Below are 16,167 nucleotides of genomic sequence, written 5' to 3' on the forward strand. Positions count from 1 at the left end.
GGAATATAATCAGTGCTTGATACCATGGTGGGATGATGGCCTTGTTCTTTCTCCGTGGCTGTTCTTAAATTGTTATTAAATTCAGAGTGCGAGACTTTCAGGTCTGCCTTCAGCTGTTGTGTTTCTAAACCACAGCAGTGTACCCCAAAATATCTAGCAAGAAAGTCCAGTTCGTGTTGCAGTATGGAGAATTGTTTAAGGATAAAGTTACAATTTATCACACCACTGTTCTATACCACATGTATTAATGGTTTCTGTAAAAACTAGGGGAGGTGGAGGTAGCAGTAGCATCCTGCGTATCATAGGACCATCTTGATTTTGAAGTTCCTTAACTCTGAAAATGGATTTTAGACTGAAATATGTAGGATATGGACCTGCCTGTGTTGCATGTATAATCCCACAAGAAGTGGAAGTGTTGTGTAAGGGACGTTGATTTTATGCTGGAATATAGTGAAGTAACAGAGTAACAGTATATGTACTGGATTATATATTCATGTAATAGTTACACCAATGATAACGTAGAAAGCAGTTTTTATTCCTTTTTTTAAAAAACTGGAGATTTTGTAGAGATAAACAAGGAATAACAGTTCGGCTTTCAATTCAATGAAACCCATGCTATAAAAAAATAATAAAAATCTTCACTGGTTTTCAGTCTAGGATAAAGTTCAGAATTACAGTTAACCAGGAAAGGAAGCAAGAAGTCTTCTGTTGTTAGGGAAATGGAAAGATGGGGGGGTTAAAAGACCCTGTTTCTCTCAGTCTGCATGCAAATAGAAATTAATAGACTAAGAGGAGGGAAGAACAGTTGGAGACTCTTGTTTTAGATATTGACATAAAAAGAGGATAGGAATAATTACACTGACTAAATTTAAAGGCAAAGCTAATCTCCCTTTTTTAAAAGCAGAACCCTTTTAAAAGTAGGACCAGGTATTGTATGACCTTCCTGTGCTTGATATTCATTACCTTCAGCATGGTAGCAAGATTTCCTAGCAAATGGAGGCAAAGATTTTCACAGTTCCAATGTAGACCAGTGATTTTAATTGCAAGATGTTTGGAAAAGGATTTTATGTGCCTTTTATCCAATTAACAACCCAGAACAGTGTGAAAGTTCTGGTCCTTGTATGTAAACATATAAAAAAACCAACATGTAGACAATAACAAAATTACAGGCCAGTGAGGCAGGGCAAAATCATGCTAGTTTGGATTAAAAGCCATTGCAGTTCAGGTTTCCAGGAGGCTGCTTATGTGAAAGCCAAGAGCAGATACTGAAGTCAGTGACTTTAGTGAGTGTCAAGTTGAATTGGTGCTTCATTTTCAAAGTGCCCATGTTCATAAGTAGATTGAAATGTCCTCTGCTGGTGATGCACTGAAAGCTGTCAGCTTGCATTGGAGAGAGTGTTGGCAGCAAAGCCACTTCATGGCTGCAAGCACGCTGATGATTCTTGTTTTAGTTAATGTGTTGATTTACTGTGGTCTGGACAAATTAATTTTTGAAACAAAAATGTTTTTAAAAATACAGAACACCTATCCTAATTTTTGCCAGATAATTTTTGTCTAACTTTCTACTCTTTGCATGCAGTATTTATTGATGGACATTGGAAGGAATGCCACAAGCTAGAACTTGAAATAAGAAATCTTTGTAGGACACTTCAGATCTGTAGCAAATTCAGTTTAGTGTAAATCTGTGTAAAGAATTAAAGCATTACCACTTTGAAAGTATTTCTTATGTCCTCAACTGTCAATTTATGTTTTACTTTCTCTCTCAGGAATTTACTATCTTGCATTTGGCATTTCTTGTGCTCACAATGTTCTTGCTATCTATGGTTTATTTACTTATTTTAAATTGAGAAGAAATGCGCTTTTCTTTCTTTTGTCTCAGAGCACTATAAACCCAGTTGACGCAGTGTATCAGCCCAGTCCTTTGGAACAGTCAGTGATCAGCACGATGCCTTCCCAAGCGGTTATACCTCCAGGTACGGTGTGCAGAAAGAACCTCAGTAGAAATATGCACGAGCAGAACAGGATGCAATTGCAATCCACGTGGAGGGGCTGCATAACGGTGGATCACTGCTGTGTCTCGTGCAGTATAGTTGCACGCTGTGCCTAGTGCTGCACCCTCAGCACAGTGGTGCAAAGGATGGGAAAGGAATGGGAGGCGCGGAGCTTCCTCAACCAATAGATGAATCTGCCTTTGGCTTTGTGGATATGCTGGTATATTTTACTTGCTCTAAGTCACCAGCTTACATTTCTAGTACACTTTCTTAAAATAAATGAAACTACGATTTTCAGAAAAGAGAAATGCTTTCTAGCTAAATAACTGCATTTTTTAAATGCCATCTTTGGTTATTAATAAAAAGAGCTGAATAACAATGACAGAAACATGTTTTTCTGTCTGAATGGCTTTTATATAGAAGGATTTAATATTTGAAAGTGAGGTGAAATAACATGGAATCTCCTTCCCAACAGAAGTATAATTCTCATTTAAATGTGACTTTGGTATTTAACATATCAAAATATTCTCTAGAACCTGCTCAGTTGTGCAAGTCCGAGCAGCGACCTTCGTCTTTGCCAGTGGGACCTGTGGTAGCATCGCTTGGAAATCAGACTCCAACACCAAATAGTACAGGTAGGGTTCTGTGTAACTGAAGTAAAAGAAACAAAACCTGAACACATACTGTCTGTAACCTAACATAAGTAGCTACTAAGATTACATTATATTGGCCTACATCTTAGTTTTAATCAACACACATTTCAGTGTTGTGTTAAGGTAATTATTTTGCTCTTTCTGCCCCCTGTGTATACACAGGAGTATTACCAGCTTGCTTTCTTGTCTCCGTTGTTGCAACTTGCAGTAATCGGAAAAGAGCTTTGCAGTTATTATATAGTGTGTGGCCTTTGGTTTTTTGAATCCATTGACTCCCTCCTCTACCCCTTAAATAATAGCATTCATCGAGCTTTTAAAAACTACAATAGAAGCTTTGAAGCAAAAGTTGCTACAGTATATATGAAGTTGCTGTAACTAGCTGTTTACAATTCCCATTATATTTTTAAGTTTTTTTCTAAAATCGTAGCTATTTACTCTTTTATCGATCTGCCTCTGCTGACTGCTACTTCCCAATCAGTTGTGGTGATGATATTGTCCAGTCATGCTAAAGCTCTCAGTTCCCTCACAGTTTTTTTTTTCTAAGCTTATGTGTAAATGACTTTGCTGATACTTTATCGCTACCCTTCCTTCCCACAAAACTAACACAAGTCTTAAGCAGTATTTGCCCCAATCTGAAAAATGAAGGATAACCCCTCCTGGCTTTTTCTCCTACCAGAAATTCCTTTTTTTTCTTTTCTTTTGAGTCTTACTCTATGCATCACATTATCTAGTTAGTTTATTGTTTATTTAAATACTTAAGCTTGCTTAGTAACCTCTGTTGCGACTTCCACAAAAGGTCTGTGTGGGTGTGAACTTCATTTGCTTTTATTGCTATGACTTTAAAACCTACAAGTCCGTGATGAAACGGAATTCCTATAATCCAATTTAGAAACCATATTCTTTAGATCTAGTCACAAATATAAAGTAAGTAGAATGCAAGCTGAGCAGCAACTGGTTGGACTGTCAGGCCCAAGGCTTATGATCAGCTGTGTGAGGTTCAAATGGCAACCAAGTGAGTGATTACTGGTGTTTCTCAGGGACTGATACTGGGTCCAGTGCCGCTTAACATCTTGGATAACGTAGACACATAGACCTTGCCAAATTGAGGAGAACACTCAATAGGACAGGGCTGCCATGAAGGGAGGTGGTGTCCAGCTGGGGAAGGGGACTGACGGGGACCTCGGGAAGTTTGATAAAGGCAAATGCAAAGTCCTCCACCCACCTACAGTGGGCATGCCGCAGCGTGGTGGAAGAGGAGGGTACTGGTAAGCAACAAGTGGAACACGAGTCAGCAGCGTGCCTTCTGGTGATGAAGGCTTTGCTGCATGCCAGGCTGTATTAGTGAGAGTGTAAAGAGTAGATTAAGAGAAGTGATAGGTATTCTGTAATAAGAGAAAAGGTCTGCTTGGGATCGGTGAGTCAACATCTTGAGTACTATGTATAGTTTTGGGTTCCACACTATAAAGACGTGGACCGCGGAGATTAGGAAGCTAAGGGCCTACAAAGTAACTTAGAGAGGCTGACAGAACTGAGTTTGCTGAGCCTTAGGAAAATCAAGCTAAAAAGGGATGTTACTGTTGCCTTTTGCCAGCTGTTGGGAGGGTATAAAGAAGATAGAACTGGGCTCCTCTTGGAAATGCACAGCAAAAGGATGACCCAATCAACACAAGCTGTAAGAAGCAAAATTCCAAATCGATGCTGATCCGGCTTTGAAATAGGTTCTCCCCAGAAAGATTATGGAATCTTGGGAGATACTTAAAACCTGTCTAGATGTGGTCTTGAACAGACTGATATAACTTGGAATTTGTTGGGGCCTCAAGTGGGGAGTTGGACCAGATGACTGCCAGGGGTCCCTTCCATCGTGAATCTTTCTATGAATCAATACAAGTCTTCAATATTGTGGTTTTGCTTTTGATAGCTTTAGAGAAGACACATACTTTACTGTTCTGTGTTCTTGCTTTACCATAGGACCTTGCTTTTGTTATCTGCTAAATGAAATTAAATATGAGCCTGACTAATGATCAATTCCTACGTTGTAAAGTATACCTTCTGAATTCATGTTGGTCTTCATTGATTTTGAACAATCTTATTCATAAGTTAGAACTGATGGATTTTAAACTCATTTGTTTTTATTAAATCTGTAATTTTTAATACTCCATAGGAAGTGGGCAGTCAGCACCTAGCAGCAGTCTCACATCTCCAAGCCATGTCAACCTGTCTCCAAATACCGTCCCAGATTTTTCTTACTCAAGCAGTGAGGATGAATTCTATGATGCTGATGAATTCTATCAGAGCAGTTCTTCCCCAAAGCGATGCATGGAGTAAGTAGCGTGTGCTGAATACATTTCTTATCTACAAGGGCATGGCCTGTCTGCTTATAGAAGTTAGTTAAACTAAATAAGCCACATTAGCTTAAAAAAAATTTTAAAAGGCAAGTGCAGCAAAAAAACCCACACTGTGTAGCAGAACAAGATTACTCCTTTCCCCAGCACAGTCATCTTGTGGAGATGCAGTTTCCTCCTCTGCTCCTTCCCATTCCATCAGGCATGTGTGTTACAACACTCTTAACATAAACTGAACTGGAGAAGCCACCAGCTCAGTAGTATAATCTGAGACTATGATGTGTTTGGTGCAGCCTTTGGTAAACAGCCAATTCCCTGTCACATTTACTAAAAGACATTTTTTGAAGTTGAATGCCTTTCCCTAAGCGCTCTGTTTAATCTCCTTTTTTATGAATCAGTTAATTTTGAGAGATGCTGAACGTTTCAAAGAGGATTTAGCTAGCTGGTTTATGCCTTCAGGCATTATTATCTTAGACTGCAGGCTTTCCTGTTTGGTCAGCTACTGTCAGTTTTAAGTTTTCTATGAATTAGCATGCAGCACATATATTAATGTCTACCAGTAAACTCATTCTCTGTTTATATCAAATTATAATAATTTGGTATGGATTGGTTCATTGTGAGCTGTGAGAATTTATTACTCTTCTTTAGCTCTTCAGGGTCTGCTGCAGTCCTGACTCGAAGCAGCACAGGAAGTAGTCTGAAACGTCCAGATACCACAGAGTCCCTCAATTCTTCCATATCTAATGGGACAAATGATGCTGGTAAGTGGATTGAATGAACTTTCATCAAGGAGCTCATGATTGTTAATCTGTGTGTTAAGTATATATGTGATATATATATATGACAAGGTACTTGTGGAAAATGGTTTGTCTACTGTTTCTTTACTAATGGAACATAGTTGAATTATGGGATTTAAAAACCTTAGTTTTGTAAATAAGACCTTTTTGACAGCTACTATATATGCTAATTAAATACAGTCTGTCTTTGAATGTTTAGAGAAAAACAAAAGCAATTTGGTGTTTCTAGATCTCTTCGATCCTCCTGATGATCGAGATGATGATGGGGAAGGAGAATCCGTGGAAGAACATAAGAGTGTTATTATGCATCTATTGTCACAAGTTAGATTAGGAATGGATCTAACAAAGGTAAACTTGTTTATTCATGGGGAGGCGGGGGAAGGGAGAGTAAACTCTGAATTCTGTGTAAATCATTTAGATGTTAAAGTAATTTAAGTGTATATTTGTTCTAAGAGCTAGTTAAGCTGCATTCTCTGTAGTGTGGTGGTTTTTTACTTGGAGTTATTATTTGGAGAGGGAAAATGAATGCACAATAAATATATCCAACTGTTAAAATCTGTTGGGAAAATAGATTGCTATGGAATCAAGCTGAACTTGATTCTTGCAGTGCCTGCAAAGCTAGGGCAAGCAGAATGCTGTATGCAGTTGTAATGTTTCTCTTCTCTTTAGCTTCCCACAAGACCACAGCGCATAGTGACATTCAATAAGACATAAATACAATTAAAAGGGGAATTAAGCATATAGTGAAATGCTTTGCTTAATTGGGATTTTGTTGAGTAAGCTGCTTGTGTATTTTGAAATGCTACATGTAGGTCTGGCAAGTAGATAGTTGGATTTTTCATGAATGTGTATATGTATCTTTTAAGGCTGAATGAACAGTATTCTGAAGGTGTTGATCTTTCTAGGCAGCTTGGTTATACTTGAGCAAGTAATTCTCACTTGAAAAAGAGTAGGAGAGATCAGTCCTATCATTAGTTTCCTTAAGTGGATGACTAACTGTCCAGTCTGGAACTCACAATGAATGATAAAAGATAAACTTAAAACCTTTCTGGGTAAATAGCCTGCCACTCATAAGTAAACTACAGCAGGTTTCCAACAGTTCTGAATAGGAATTGATCCAAACTTTGTCTGTTTTGGGAACTCCTCCAAGAGCTGAAAACTACTGATCTCAGGTTAAGCTGCCAAGAAGCATCATGAGCATGTGTCTTGTGTGCATCACTTCAAAGTCAACTACAGCAATCAACACTGCTTTCAGCAGTGGTCTGTACTGCTCTGAACCTGCAAATGCAAAATTAAAGTGGCAGGGAAGAGATTAACCTTCATCTTGATAAAGAGGCATGTAAGAAGATCTAACTATGTGGCATAAGATTTTGACTATAACTAAAAATTGACAGTGAACATATAGATGAAATGAAATAATCAGTGTTGCTGTAATTAAGAACAGCTTTTGATAAGCTCAGCCATGTAGTTGCATATGCTGTAAGTGGGAACATAAGACAAGTGGCTGTTCGCCGTAGATCGTTGGGTTTGTAGAAGATGTTAACTGACTTGCTTATGTCACAGCTCATTGGTAAGTTTGAGAACGCAGTCACCTTACAGGTACATGAAGTCTTGGGTGCTTTGTCCACTATTTACAGTTAGTGTGTGGAGTGCTTTTGCGCAGGATGTTAAAGTATCTTGGTCTGTAAGAATTGGTTTTCTTCACTCAGGTGGTTCTTCCAACATTTATCCTGGAAAGAAGATCACTGTTGGAAATGTATGCTGACTTTTTTGCACATCCGGACTTATTTGTCAGGTATTTGATTTTTTTAAAGTAGAGCATTAACTTGTTCTGGTATTGTTTCTGGTCCTTGTGGGCTGCCGGAAGTAAGGTAGTTTTGAAGAATATTGCTTGGGGTTTGATCTAAACTTGAAAATAGTCAAAGTAGTCTAACTTCTAGTTGTAAAACAATGAAACATCCACAAAAACTTTCCTGTGTTTGAGGTACCTGCTTGTATTTCATTTTGCTTGTCCTCCTTTTCTCTCTTTTGGCCTGTATAGCATCAGTGACCAGAAGGATCCAAAGGAACGAATGGTTCAAGTGGTTAAATGGTACCTCTCAGCTTTCCATGCAGGAAGAAAAGGGTCAGTTGCTAAAAAGCCTTACAATCCCATTTTGGGTGAGATCTTCCGATGTCACTGGGTATTACCAGGCACTGAAGGTGAAGACGATATGGTTAGTTTCTTGTGGTATGTTTTTTTGGCACCTAGAATGCATGTGGGTAATTCCCAAAGCTTTATTAATTTACTGGCTGAAATGGCTTGTGCTCTGGTTAAGTAGCGTAATTGACTATGGCAATTGCTCAACTAATTCCCTCCCCCTTCATCTTTCTCTTTGAACAGAGGTTTAAAATATCTCGCATAATAAACATAGCTTTTTAAGAACTATTTCGAATGTTGAAAATGTTCTCTTTTTCCTGAACTGTTTCCTAGCACTGAGTACGAATTCCTTTCTTTCCAAAGTTCTGATTTTTTTTTTTCTAATCATTTCTCTAAACCATTGTATTTTTAACTGTGGGGTTTCTTTCCCTCACTCACAACTTAGAAAGCAGTACATTTTCTCCAGTATATTCAATTGTCATTCCCCAGTATTTTTGTAGATGTCTCAAATTTGGAATCTGAGCTTGGATAATATTTTAGTTGCACATCTGTGTCCGGTCACTGCTCTTCCACTTGTGCTCTGCTGGAGTACGTCAGTGAAGTGAAGGACACAGTAACAGCCACTCGTAACCTGAAATCATCTGCTGGCGTAGGACCTTTTCTCTTATGTGCCCAAGCCTCAGTGAAACTGAGATTAATCAGGTTTATGCACGTCAGCCATAGTCAATGCAGCGCAGTTCTAGAGAAAAGCTGTAGCACTTCCTGTGCAGCCTGTGATGTGGAGGTTTTTTTGTTTGTTGTTTTTTTTCTTTTTCTTTTTTTTTTAACACCTTATTTAGGCTTCTCAACTTGAGAAGTTGCAAATGATGATGTGGGAAGTGATGTGAGGTACTTCATATATCCCCAGTGTAGCGTAGCTAAACATGGGATTGGTTAGATATGTGCCCTGCATTTTTCTCCATTTAATTTCCTTCTCCCTGCTTCCCAAGTAGTTTGCTCAAATCTTTCTCTTGTTTCTGAGGCGAATGTTTGGATGTCTGTCTGCTGACTGGCATAAAGATGATATTGTATTTGTGCTTCCATTGCTTCCAAGTATGAATTACACTTTTCATGCTTTGCCAAAAGAAATGAACGTTGTTTTATGGTTTTGAGACACATGATCTGATCATTATTAATAGCCATATCAGGCTTTCTCAAAAGCAAAAGTGAAAACTATTTCTGCCACACGTATCTTATTAGTTAATAAGAAATTTCTTATTAGTTAATAAGAAATTATTATTAGTTAATAAGAAATTAGGTGGATTTAAATATTACTTCATAATTGGGTTTATACATGACTCTTGCAGTTTAACTGTTGTATTTTGGGGCATCTCCCCAAATATGTTCATACTTGAAAATAAGAACGTAGACTCTGCGTGTTTTTAGAAAGCATTATTGTTTCAGGAGTAAGAATTTATGCCCAACAAATTAGCAAGCTGAAAAACATGTTAAAATCACTGCAGTACATTTTTTGAAGCATTTAAATGAGAAATCAACTCCCCTTGGAAGCGTACAGTCCCTCTCTGCTGTTCTGTAAACACTGTTGGTGATGAGAACCCTCTTTGTTGTCACGCAGGAGCCAGTTTCAGAAGGACCAGTACCGTGGGTCAGTAAGAGCTGTGTGACGTTCGTGGCAGAGCAGGTCTCTCATCATCCTCCAAGTAAGTTGATGAACTTCACTGATAAAGATGACACCTGGGTAGGAGCAACAGCAGAGTCGGCTCCTGGTTTGAATCTTGGATTTACGTTTTCTCTCCAAAATTTAAAGCTGAAAGTTTTCTCTCAAAACTATTTGTGAGAAACAAATTTCTGTTGCCACACGAGCATATAAGGCACTTTGAGGTATTTCCTGATAAATGGATGTGGAAACAATAGCATTGATGTCTTGTGCTGCTTTTTCTAATACGTTTTTCTTCAGTTTCAGCATTTTACGCGGAGTGTTTTAACAAGCGGATACAGTTCAATGCTCACATATGGACCAAGTCAAAATTCTTAGGAATGTCTATTGGGGTTCATAACATAGGGCAAGGTATGTGTGCGTCTGTCCAGCAATAGAAGATAAAGGTACATTCTGCAACAGGAATTTTTGCAGTCATCCTGTTATACATTAGGAATGTTCAATTTTATGTAATTTGAGCTTATGCATCTAGGAGTCAGTGATTCCACTTTCTGTGCAGAAATCATTTGGGGCCCAGTTTTTCACATAAACATGACTCTCCCTGCCCTCTCTAGAAGCTCAGCATTCTCCTAAATAAAACTCTTCAACTTTCCATTTTACGGTACCTGTTTGTAGTGAATTGTTTCAGGAGATCATTATGAGAAGTTTCGTAGAGGTTTTGCTGGAGGCTTTTAAAATCTATTTTTATTTTTCTTCGACAGGGTGCGTCACATGCCTCGATTATGATGAACACTATATCTTGACCTTCCCTAATGGTTACGGAAGGCAAGTAGATGCTCTATTTGGTATTTTCTATCTTAATGCCCTGTATTATTTCGTTATATCCAACAGTTAAAAGGTTATAAATATATACATATATTTATAATTGCAGGTCTATTCTCACTGTGCCATGGATAGAACTTGGTGGAGAATGCAGTATTAATTGCTCGAAGACAGGTTATAACGCTTCCATCGTCTTCCACACAAAACCATTTTATGGAGGAAAGAAGCACAGAATTACAGCTGAAATTTTGTAAGCAGATTTCTTTTCTCATCTTTTCTGTATGGTGAGAAGCAGTTTAAGGGCTGGGATAAATCAGCCTGTACAGCAACCCGGGTAATGTTTGGAAGCTGTAGGGTCTTCCAGTTACTGTAATGCAACTGAGAAATGACTCTTTCTTTCTGTTTAGTTCTCCTAATGACAAGAAACCCTTCTGCTCAATTGAAGGAGAGTGGAATGGTGTCATGTATGCCAAGTACACAACAGGGGTAAAGCAGCTTTTTTCTTTTCCTTTTCTTGAGAAATGGAAGATTGTGCTTAAAAATTTATTTTGGCTTTGTTTTTTAAATAAACATTAGTAGTTGGGAACTGCCCAGAGATGACACAAATGCTGAATTTAGGATGAAAGTCTTGAATTTACTTTGTTGATTTACCTTCAAGGTGACTTGATTTGTACAGCAAGAACAGAATCTAGAGGAGGACGTTTGTCATGTATTTCCTGGCAGGCAGCATGTAGAGGGTGAGGGCACAGACGTTTTCATTCTAGATAAAGAACTGTTTTCTTTTTTTTTTTTTTTTTTTTAAATCTGCCTCTCTAGGAGAATGCTGTCTTTATAGATACCAAGAAAATGCCTACAATTAAGAAGAAGGTAAGAAAACTGGAGGACCAAGACGACTTTGAGTCTCGCTGGTAAGAACTTCAGTTAAACAGGAAAATTAGGGATATCTTTAGCTGTACCCCCATTTGCAGCACAGTCATCCTGCTGGTGTCCTTAACGTGTTCACTGTGTGGATGAACTGTGCTTCTCATTAGCCTTTGCTGTAGGGCAGAACCGAGGTACAAGCAGGCTGGGGCTTTAATTGGGAAGAGGAGACTTGGTCGCGTCCTCCCGAGAACCAAACGTACCAGGGAGGCCCAGAGAGCTTCCCTACAGCCTCCTCAGTTCTGGCAACAGTGTGCTCGTGGTTTAACCTACATGGGGGTTTCTGCCCTTTCAATAAGTGAAACCTGCCTTAATTCCAATAAATATTGATGACTGATAGCCAGTAATATAAGTTTCTACAACCTTGTAGCACTTTGCTTCTATAAAGTGGTCTCCATTCAAATTCTTTTTTAAGCTTATGGAAAGATGTAACCTACAACTTAAAGATTAGAGACATCGATGCAGCCACAGCTGCAAAGCACGCGCTTGAAGAAAGACAGAGAGCTGAAGCCAGAGCCAGAAAAGAGAATGAGACCTCATGGGAAACAAGGGTGAGCTTTATTCAGTGTAAATGCCTTCTAACCCGTCGCATTTGTTCCTTTCCAGCTGAGTCATAAAAAGCTCACATCTGATTATTCCCTTTTTTCTAGTTATTCCATGAAGATGGAGAATGCTGGGTTTATGACGAGCCGCTGCTGAAACGCCTTGCTGCCAGTAAACATTAAGGGGGCTGTAGAACCAGACAACATTCAAGCCTTGGCTTAGCGAAGTTTACATCCGATACCAAGATAGAGTCAGCAGCGATCACGTGCGCGTACAGGTGGGAGAACCCGCCCCCTCCAGCTACAGTGGTTCCTATCTCAGGGATACTGGACTTACTGATGCAGATAAGCAGTTAAACGAAACCAGAAACATCTTGGCTGTGCAGTAAGTTACAGGGCCGGCTGTGCCAGCAGCGGAGTTGGCTGCGGCCGCGGTAGCCGTGACCAGGGCTTCTAAAGCAGGGAGAGCCTGGGTCGGGGGGCAGACACGCTTTGTGTAACCACTGGGAAGGTCACGGCATTGGTATCAGTTGCTAATATTCCTGGGTCCTACATATTTAAAAGGCAAGAAACAAAATGCAAGACATCATTTAAATCTAGCTAATGATTGCAATGTGTAAATAGGAGGATTCCTTTGACGGGACAATTTGTTAGAAACCGCTACGTAAATGTTATCTTCCACCTGTATGATAATCAACTCTTTTGGCATTTCAGTGTCTTGCCCAAAATAACTTTGTTATTTTGAGATTAAAATGTAACCATGGGTAATTCTACTCGATGCATCTGAAAGCTTCATAAAATAGATTTTTCAAACTTCTCTTAAGGACTTTTTATTTATTTCGTAATAAACCTTTGCAGCAGACTGTTCTTTCAGCCGAGTCCTGATCGATTGTGTTATGTGAAAAGTATTATTAGTATCTTTTTTTCTTTTCCCCCGGCATCCTTGCAGCTAAATTTGCTTCTTGAAGCAGTTCACGAACCGCAAAAGGAGCAGAATTTGCAGCACCCACAGCAGAATTTTTTGGACTCTAGGTCCAGCCTTGCCTCTCAACGAGTGCACCAGCGCCTGGGGGAGTCTCTGCATTTCTGTGCTTTTGCTTGAAGTTAAATAATGGCTGAGTAAGTAAGCAGCTAGACGGAGCGATCAAACTATTTTCCTTTTCACAGTTCAATCTGGCTTTTATTTGATTTCATCTCAATTGTGTTGGTTTTGCACATACAGAAAAACTAAAAACAGGGTGAGAGGGTGAAGCTGGAGGCTTTTCTCCCCTTCCACCCCTCTAGCTCCTCCAGGAGAAGTGCAGAATGCTTCCTCGGAGCAGCTGTAACTGCTGTTAAGCAAGGGCTGCGGCACTGCCGGAACGATGGACGAGATGCTCTGAAGGAAAAGGTGCAGCCCCGGTCTTCAGGCAGCCAGAGGGGAGAACGTGGCATCTTCCTCATGGAGGGTAACCACTCCCTTCACCCAGCTACAAGCGCATGCTGGGCCTACTCTTAATGACCTTGGGAGATGGCTGAGAAGGGCTGGCTGAAACCTTCCTCACTATCCAAATGGACATCTCCATCCTAGCTAGCACTACAGCCCGAAAAAATAGGTTTGTAATGATAAAAATAGGTTTGTGATGTTCGTGTTGCAGAAAGCACCTGTATCACACGGCACGGCGGGGCACGACGTCGCCTTTATTTTAATATTTTATGGTAAGGGAGAACATTCAGAGTTGATGTGTACACTTTGATGTCCTTGATGGAAACAACATCAGTCATCAAAGACGAGTGGGGCAAGAAAATAAGATGAGGTATTTCACCAGATGAAGAGTTCTGTACTTGTGAGACAGCTGTGAGCTCCGCATCCCCTTCGTGTTTTCCATATCCAACCACCTGGAAAAACGTTAGTAAAAAAAGAAATGTGGCTCTAAGCTTCTGCCATTCAGATCTCCTTCGGTGTTCACCTGCCCTGACACTTCAGTACAGGTATTTACACGCAATTCAAGCAACAATAATAATGAGAAATGCGGAGGAGTAGCAGTGTGGATCCCCCACCCCCTGAACAGTGCGATGGCAGCTCAGCTCCCCAGGCCGTGCCGAGGTTTGGCATTCCAGAAGCTGACACACACTCACATGTATGCTGAGGACTTTCCTCATGTTGCTTCTGTGAGCTTGGAACCAGCTGCCCAGGTCTGATTTTGTAATGGACTTCAGCGCTTCAATCTGAAAGCCAGAGCGAGGTCTAAGTACCACCACGGTGAGTCAAGTGATTCAGTAACAACAACAATGGTTTCTTTACCGACTGTAACCCATGGAATAAAGAATCTTTTTCACACAGCATGCAAGTTTAGAACCTGTTACTCGTAGCATAAATGTTTTGCATTTAAAACTGTTGCAAAAAAGCAACATTCAAGCATTCCATTTGGCATCGCTTAACAACAAGAAGGCACCAACCTCCCGGGCAAGCCTGTCAAAGAGATACTGCTGTGTCACAACTTCATTCCAGTTCCTGTCTACCTCTTCTCCAAGATGGGAGTCTTCACATTCCTTAAGTTTTATCAAAGCTGTAACCTACATTTGAAAAAAAGAAAAGGTATAAAATGACCTTAAATTTACCATCACAGTCACCGAAGTTGAAACAAAACCCACATTACATTAACAAGGTAGTTCACGGCTGTAAATGGCCAGGGAAGGAAAGTTTAGAGAATGCCTGCAGGAGGACTTAGAGGTAGGATGGGACAGCAGAGAGGGGGAACCGGCTCCTCCAGTTCAAGCTCTTTTAGCAGTTCAGGGAGGATTGTTTCAAGATCAAGACTTACCTGGGTGTTGAAAGCATCTTCAGTTAAAAGCTTGATTTTCTCTTCAAAGCAAGAAAGAAACTCCTCTATTTTCTTGTCGACCAATTCAGAACTAAAAGAGAGTTAAATACCAAATCAGGCAGGAAAAAGAAAAAAAACAGTACTGAGGGGGAAGGGGCAGAACAGCACTCGAGTGCCTGGGGAGGTTTGGGACAGGCTCGCTGTTATTTTTCACAAGTCGCATGTTGTTCATGCCCCCCTTTGGGTTTGAACCACACCCCAACGTTGTTCCATCTGCCGAAACAGAACCCGACCAGCCTCCCTCCCCAGATTTACTGGGCAAGAGATTTAGCTCTCCTGGCAGAATCTCTCCAAAAGGGCAGTGGGATATTTGCCTTAGTCCTTGGATTACTTGTCCCTGTTCAAGCCCGCACTGCTGCAGTTCTAAGCAGCTTAAGGCTATTGCTTTATTTAGCTGTTGTTTTTCAGTCACTATGTTGCAACTGTCAGCAGCATCACAAGCTGAGGCCAGGATGACCCTATTGCTGATCCCTCGGGCGTTTATGAAACTCTGCAGTAGGATAAACCCCTGCATGGCCTGAAACAGGTGCGAACTCTTACATGGGAGCAGGTGCAGGGAAAAGCTGAAGCCAAAGCAAACGGAAGGCAGCTGTGAGCTGATCTAACAGAACAAGTAGGCGATTAAGTGAAACTGGGTAGTCATTCTTCAGCTGGAGGCTGTGTAAATACCCCCTTACATAAAATACGCCACATAAACATGGTCACAGTGAGTTTGATACTTCCCTGTATCCAGAGGAGCTCGGCTGTTCAGTGCCTGAACTCATGCAAGGCCCACTGCCTCCAATGTTAAGTGTGACTTTTCTAAAGCCATTTACCATGAATTCCCTGTGCTGCAGTCCTTATCCAGACAACAGCAGCAACAGCTGCCACTGCCAAGGCTCCGTCACACAGCCAAGGACAGAGAGGAACAGCCAGCTGGTTCCTTGAATCCCAGGCTGGCAGAACCACGAGACAGCTCCTCGTGCACCGCTGACCCGCAGCAGCCAGGGCCCCTGCCTGAGCCTCTGCCCACAGCACCAGAAAGGGGTGCTGGCAGCTCAAAGGTGACTCCCACAGCTGGGAGGTGACAAACTTCAGGACACGGTTTAATAGGAATAGTGGTGTCGGGCTGACAGTTGGACTCGGTGATCTTGGAGGTCTTTTCCAACCTTAATGATCCCATGAACATTAACCACAGAGCGCTTACTTGTATTTAGTTGCTTGAGTTGCCACTGTGACTGAGAAGCCAAGAATCCCAGAAGTATTCCTGCAGGTAGGGTACACGTGGTAGCTAAAAAGAAAAAGGGGGGAAGGGGGAAAACAACAGTCATTCCACAAGCACAAATGAATTTTCATTTCCAGGACAGGCTACCAGTTAAAGTAGTGATGGTACTCAAACAAAAACCTCAGATATAAATCCTAAGTAGTCTTATTTCCTTTATTTCCTGCATTGCTGCAC

At 40.6% G+C, this 16,167-nt stretch overlaps 2 protein-coding genes across 5 annotated transcripts in view; one reads left to right on the top strand and one right to left on the bottom strand.

Moving 5' to 3' along the window:
- OSBPL9 (oxysterol binding protein like 9) overlaps positions 1 to 12,738 on the top strand; it is a 185,899-nt gene extending 173,161 nt beyond the window's left edge. For all 4 annotated transcript variants that reach the window (XM_069863117.1, XM_069863114.1, XM_069863115.1 and 1 more), the window contains 15 exons: positions 1,880 to 1,973; positions 2,525 to 2,626; positions 4,806 to 4,965; positions 5,635 to 5,747; positions 6,013 to 6,131; positions 7,493 to 7,578; positions 7,825 to 7,999; positions 9,539 to 9,623; positions 9,881 to 9,991; positions 10,342 to 10,405; positions 10,512 to 10,652; positions 10,810 to 10,888; positions 11,219 to 11,310; positions 11,739 to 11,874; positions 11,974 to 12,738. In XM_069863117.1, the coding sequence (XP_069719218.1) occupies positions 1,880 to 1,973; positions 2,525 to 2,626; positions 4,806 to 4,965; positions 5,635 to 5,747; positions 6,013 to 6,131; positions 7,493 to 7,578; positions 7,825 to 7,999; positions 9,539 to 9,623; positions 9,881 to 9,991; positions 10,342 to 10,405; positions 10,512 to 10,652; positions 10,810 to 10,888; positions 11,219 to 11,310; positions 11,739 to 11,874; positions 11,974 to 12,048 (1,632 nt within the window). In that variant the 3' untranslated portion in view covers positions 12,049 to 12,738. The remainder of the gene's footprint in view (positions 1 to 1,879; positions 1,974 to 2,524; positions 2,627 to 4,805; positions 4,966 to 5,634; positions 5,748 to 6,012; positions 6,132 to 7,492; positions 7,579 to 7,824; positions 8,000 to 9,538; positions 9,624 to 9,880; positions 9,992 to 10,341; positions 10,406 to 10,511; positions 10,653 to 10,809; positions 10,889 to 11,218; positions 11,311 to 11,738; positions 11,875 to 11,973) is intronic.
- A 279-nt stretch (positions 12,739 to 13,017) lies between these two features.
- NRDC (nardilysin convertase) overlaps positions 13,018 to 16,167 on the bottom strand; it is a 30,869-nt gene continuing 27,719 nt past the window's right edge. The window contains exons 27-31 of the mRNA XM_069863108.1: positions 15,916 to 15,999; positions 14,670 to 14,760; positions 14,305 to 14,421; positions 13,984 to 14,073; positions 13,018 to 13,743 (exon numbers count right to left, since the gene is read on the bottom strand). Of these exons, the coding sequence (XP_069719209.1) occupies positions 13,546 to 13,743; positions 13,984 to 14,073; positions 14,305 to 14,421; positions 14,670 to 14,760; positions 15,916 to 15,999 (580 nt within the window). The 3' untranslated portion in view covers positions 13,018 to 13,545. The remainder of the gene's footprint in view (positions 13,744 to 13,983; positions 14,074 to 14,304; positions 14,422 to 14,669; positions 14,761 to 15,915; positions 16,000 to 16,167) is intronic.

This window comes from Phaenicophaeus curvirostris, chromosome 8 (assembly GCF_032191515.1).
Source record: "Phaenicophaeus curvirostris isolate KB17595 chromosome 8, BPBGC_Pcur_1.0, whole genome shotgun sequence".
Classification (NCBI taxonomy): domain Eukaryota; kingdom Metazoa; phylum Chordata; class Aves; order Cuculiformes; family Cuculidae; genus Phaenicophaeus; species Phaenicophaeus curvirostris.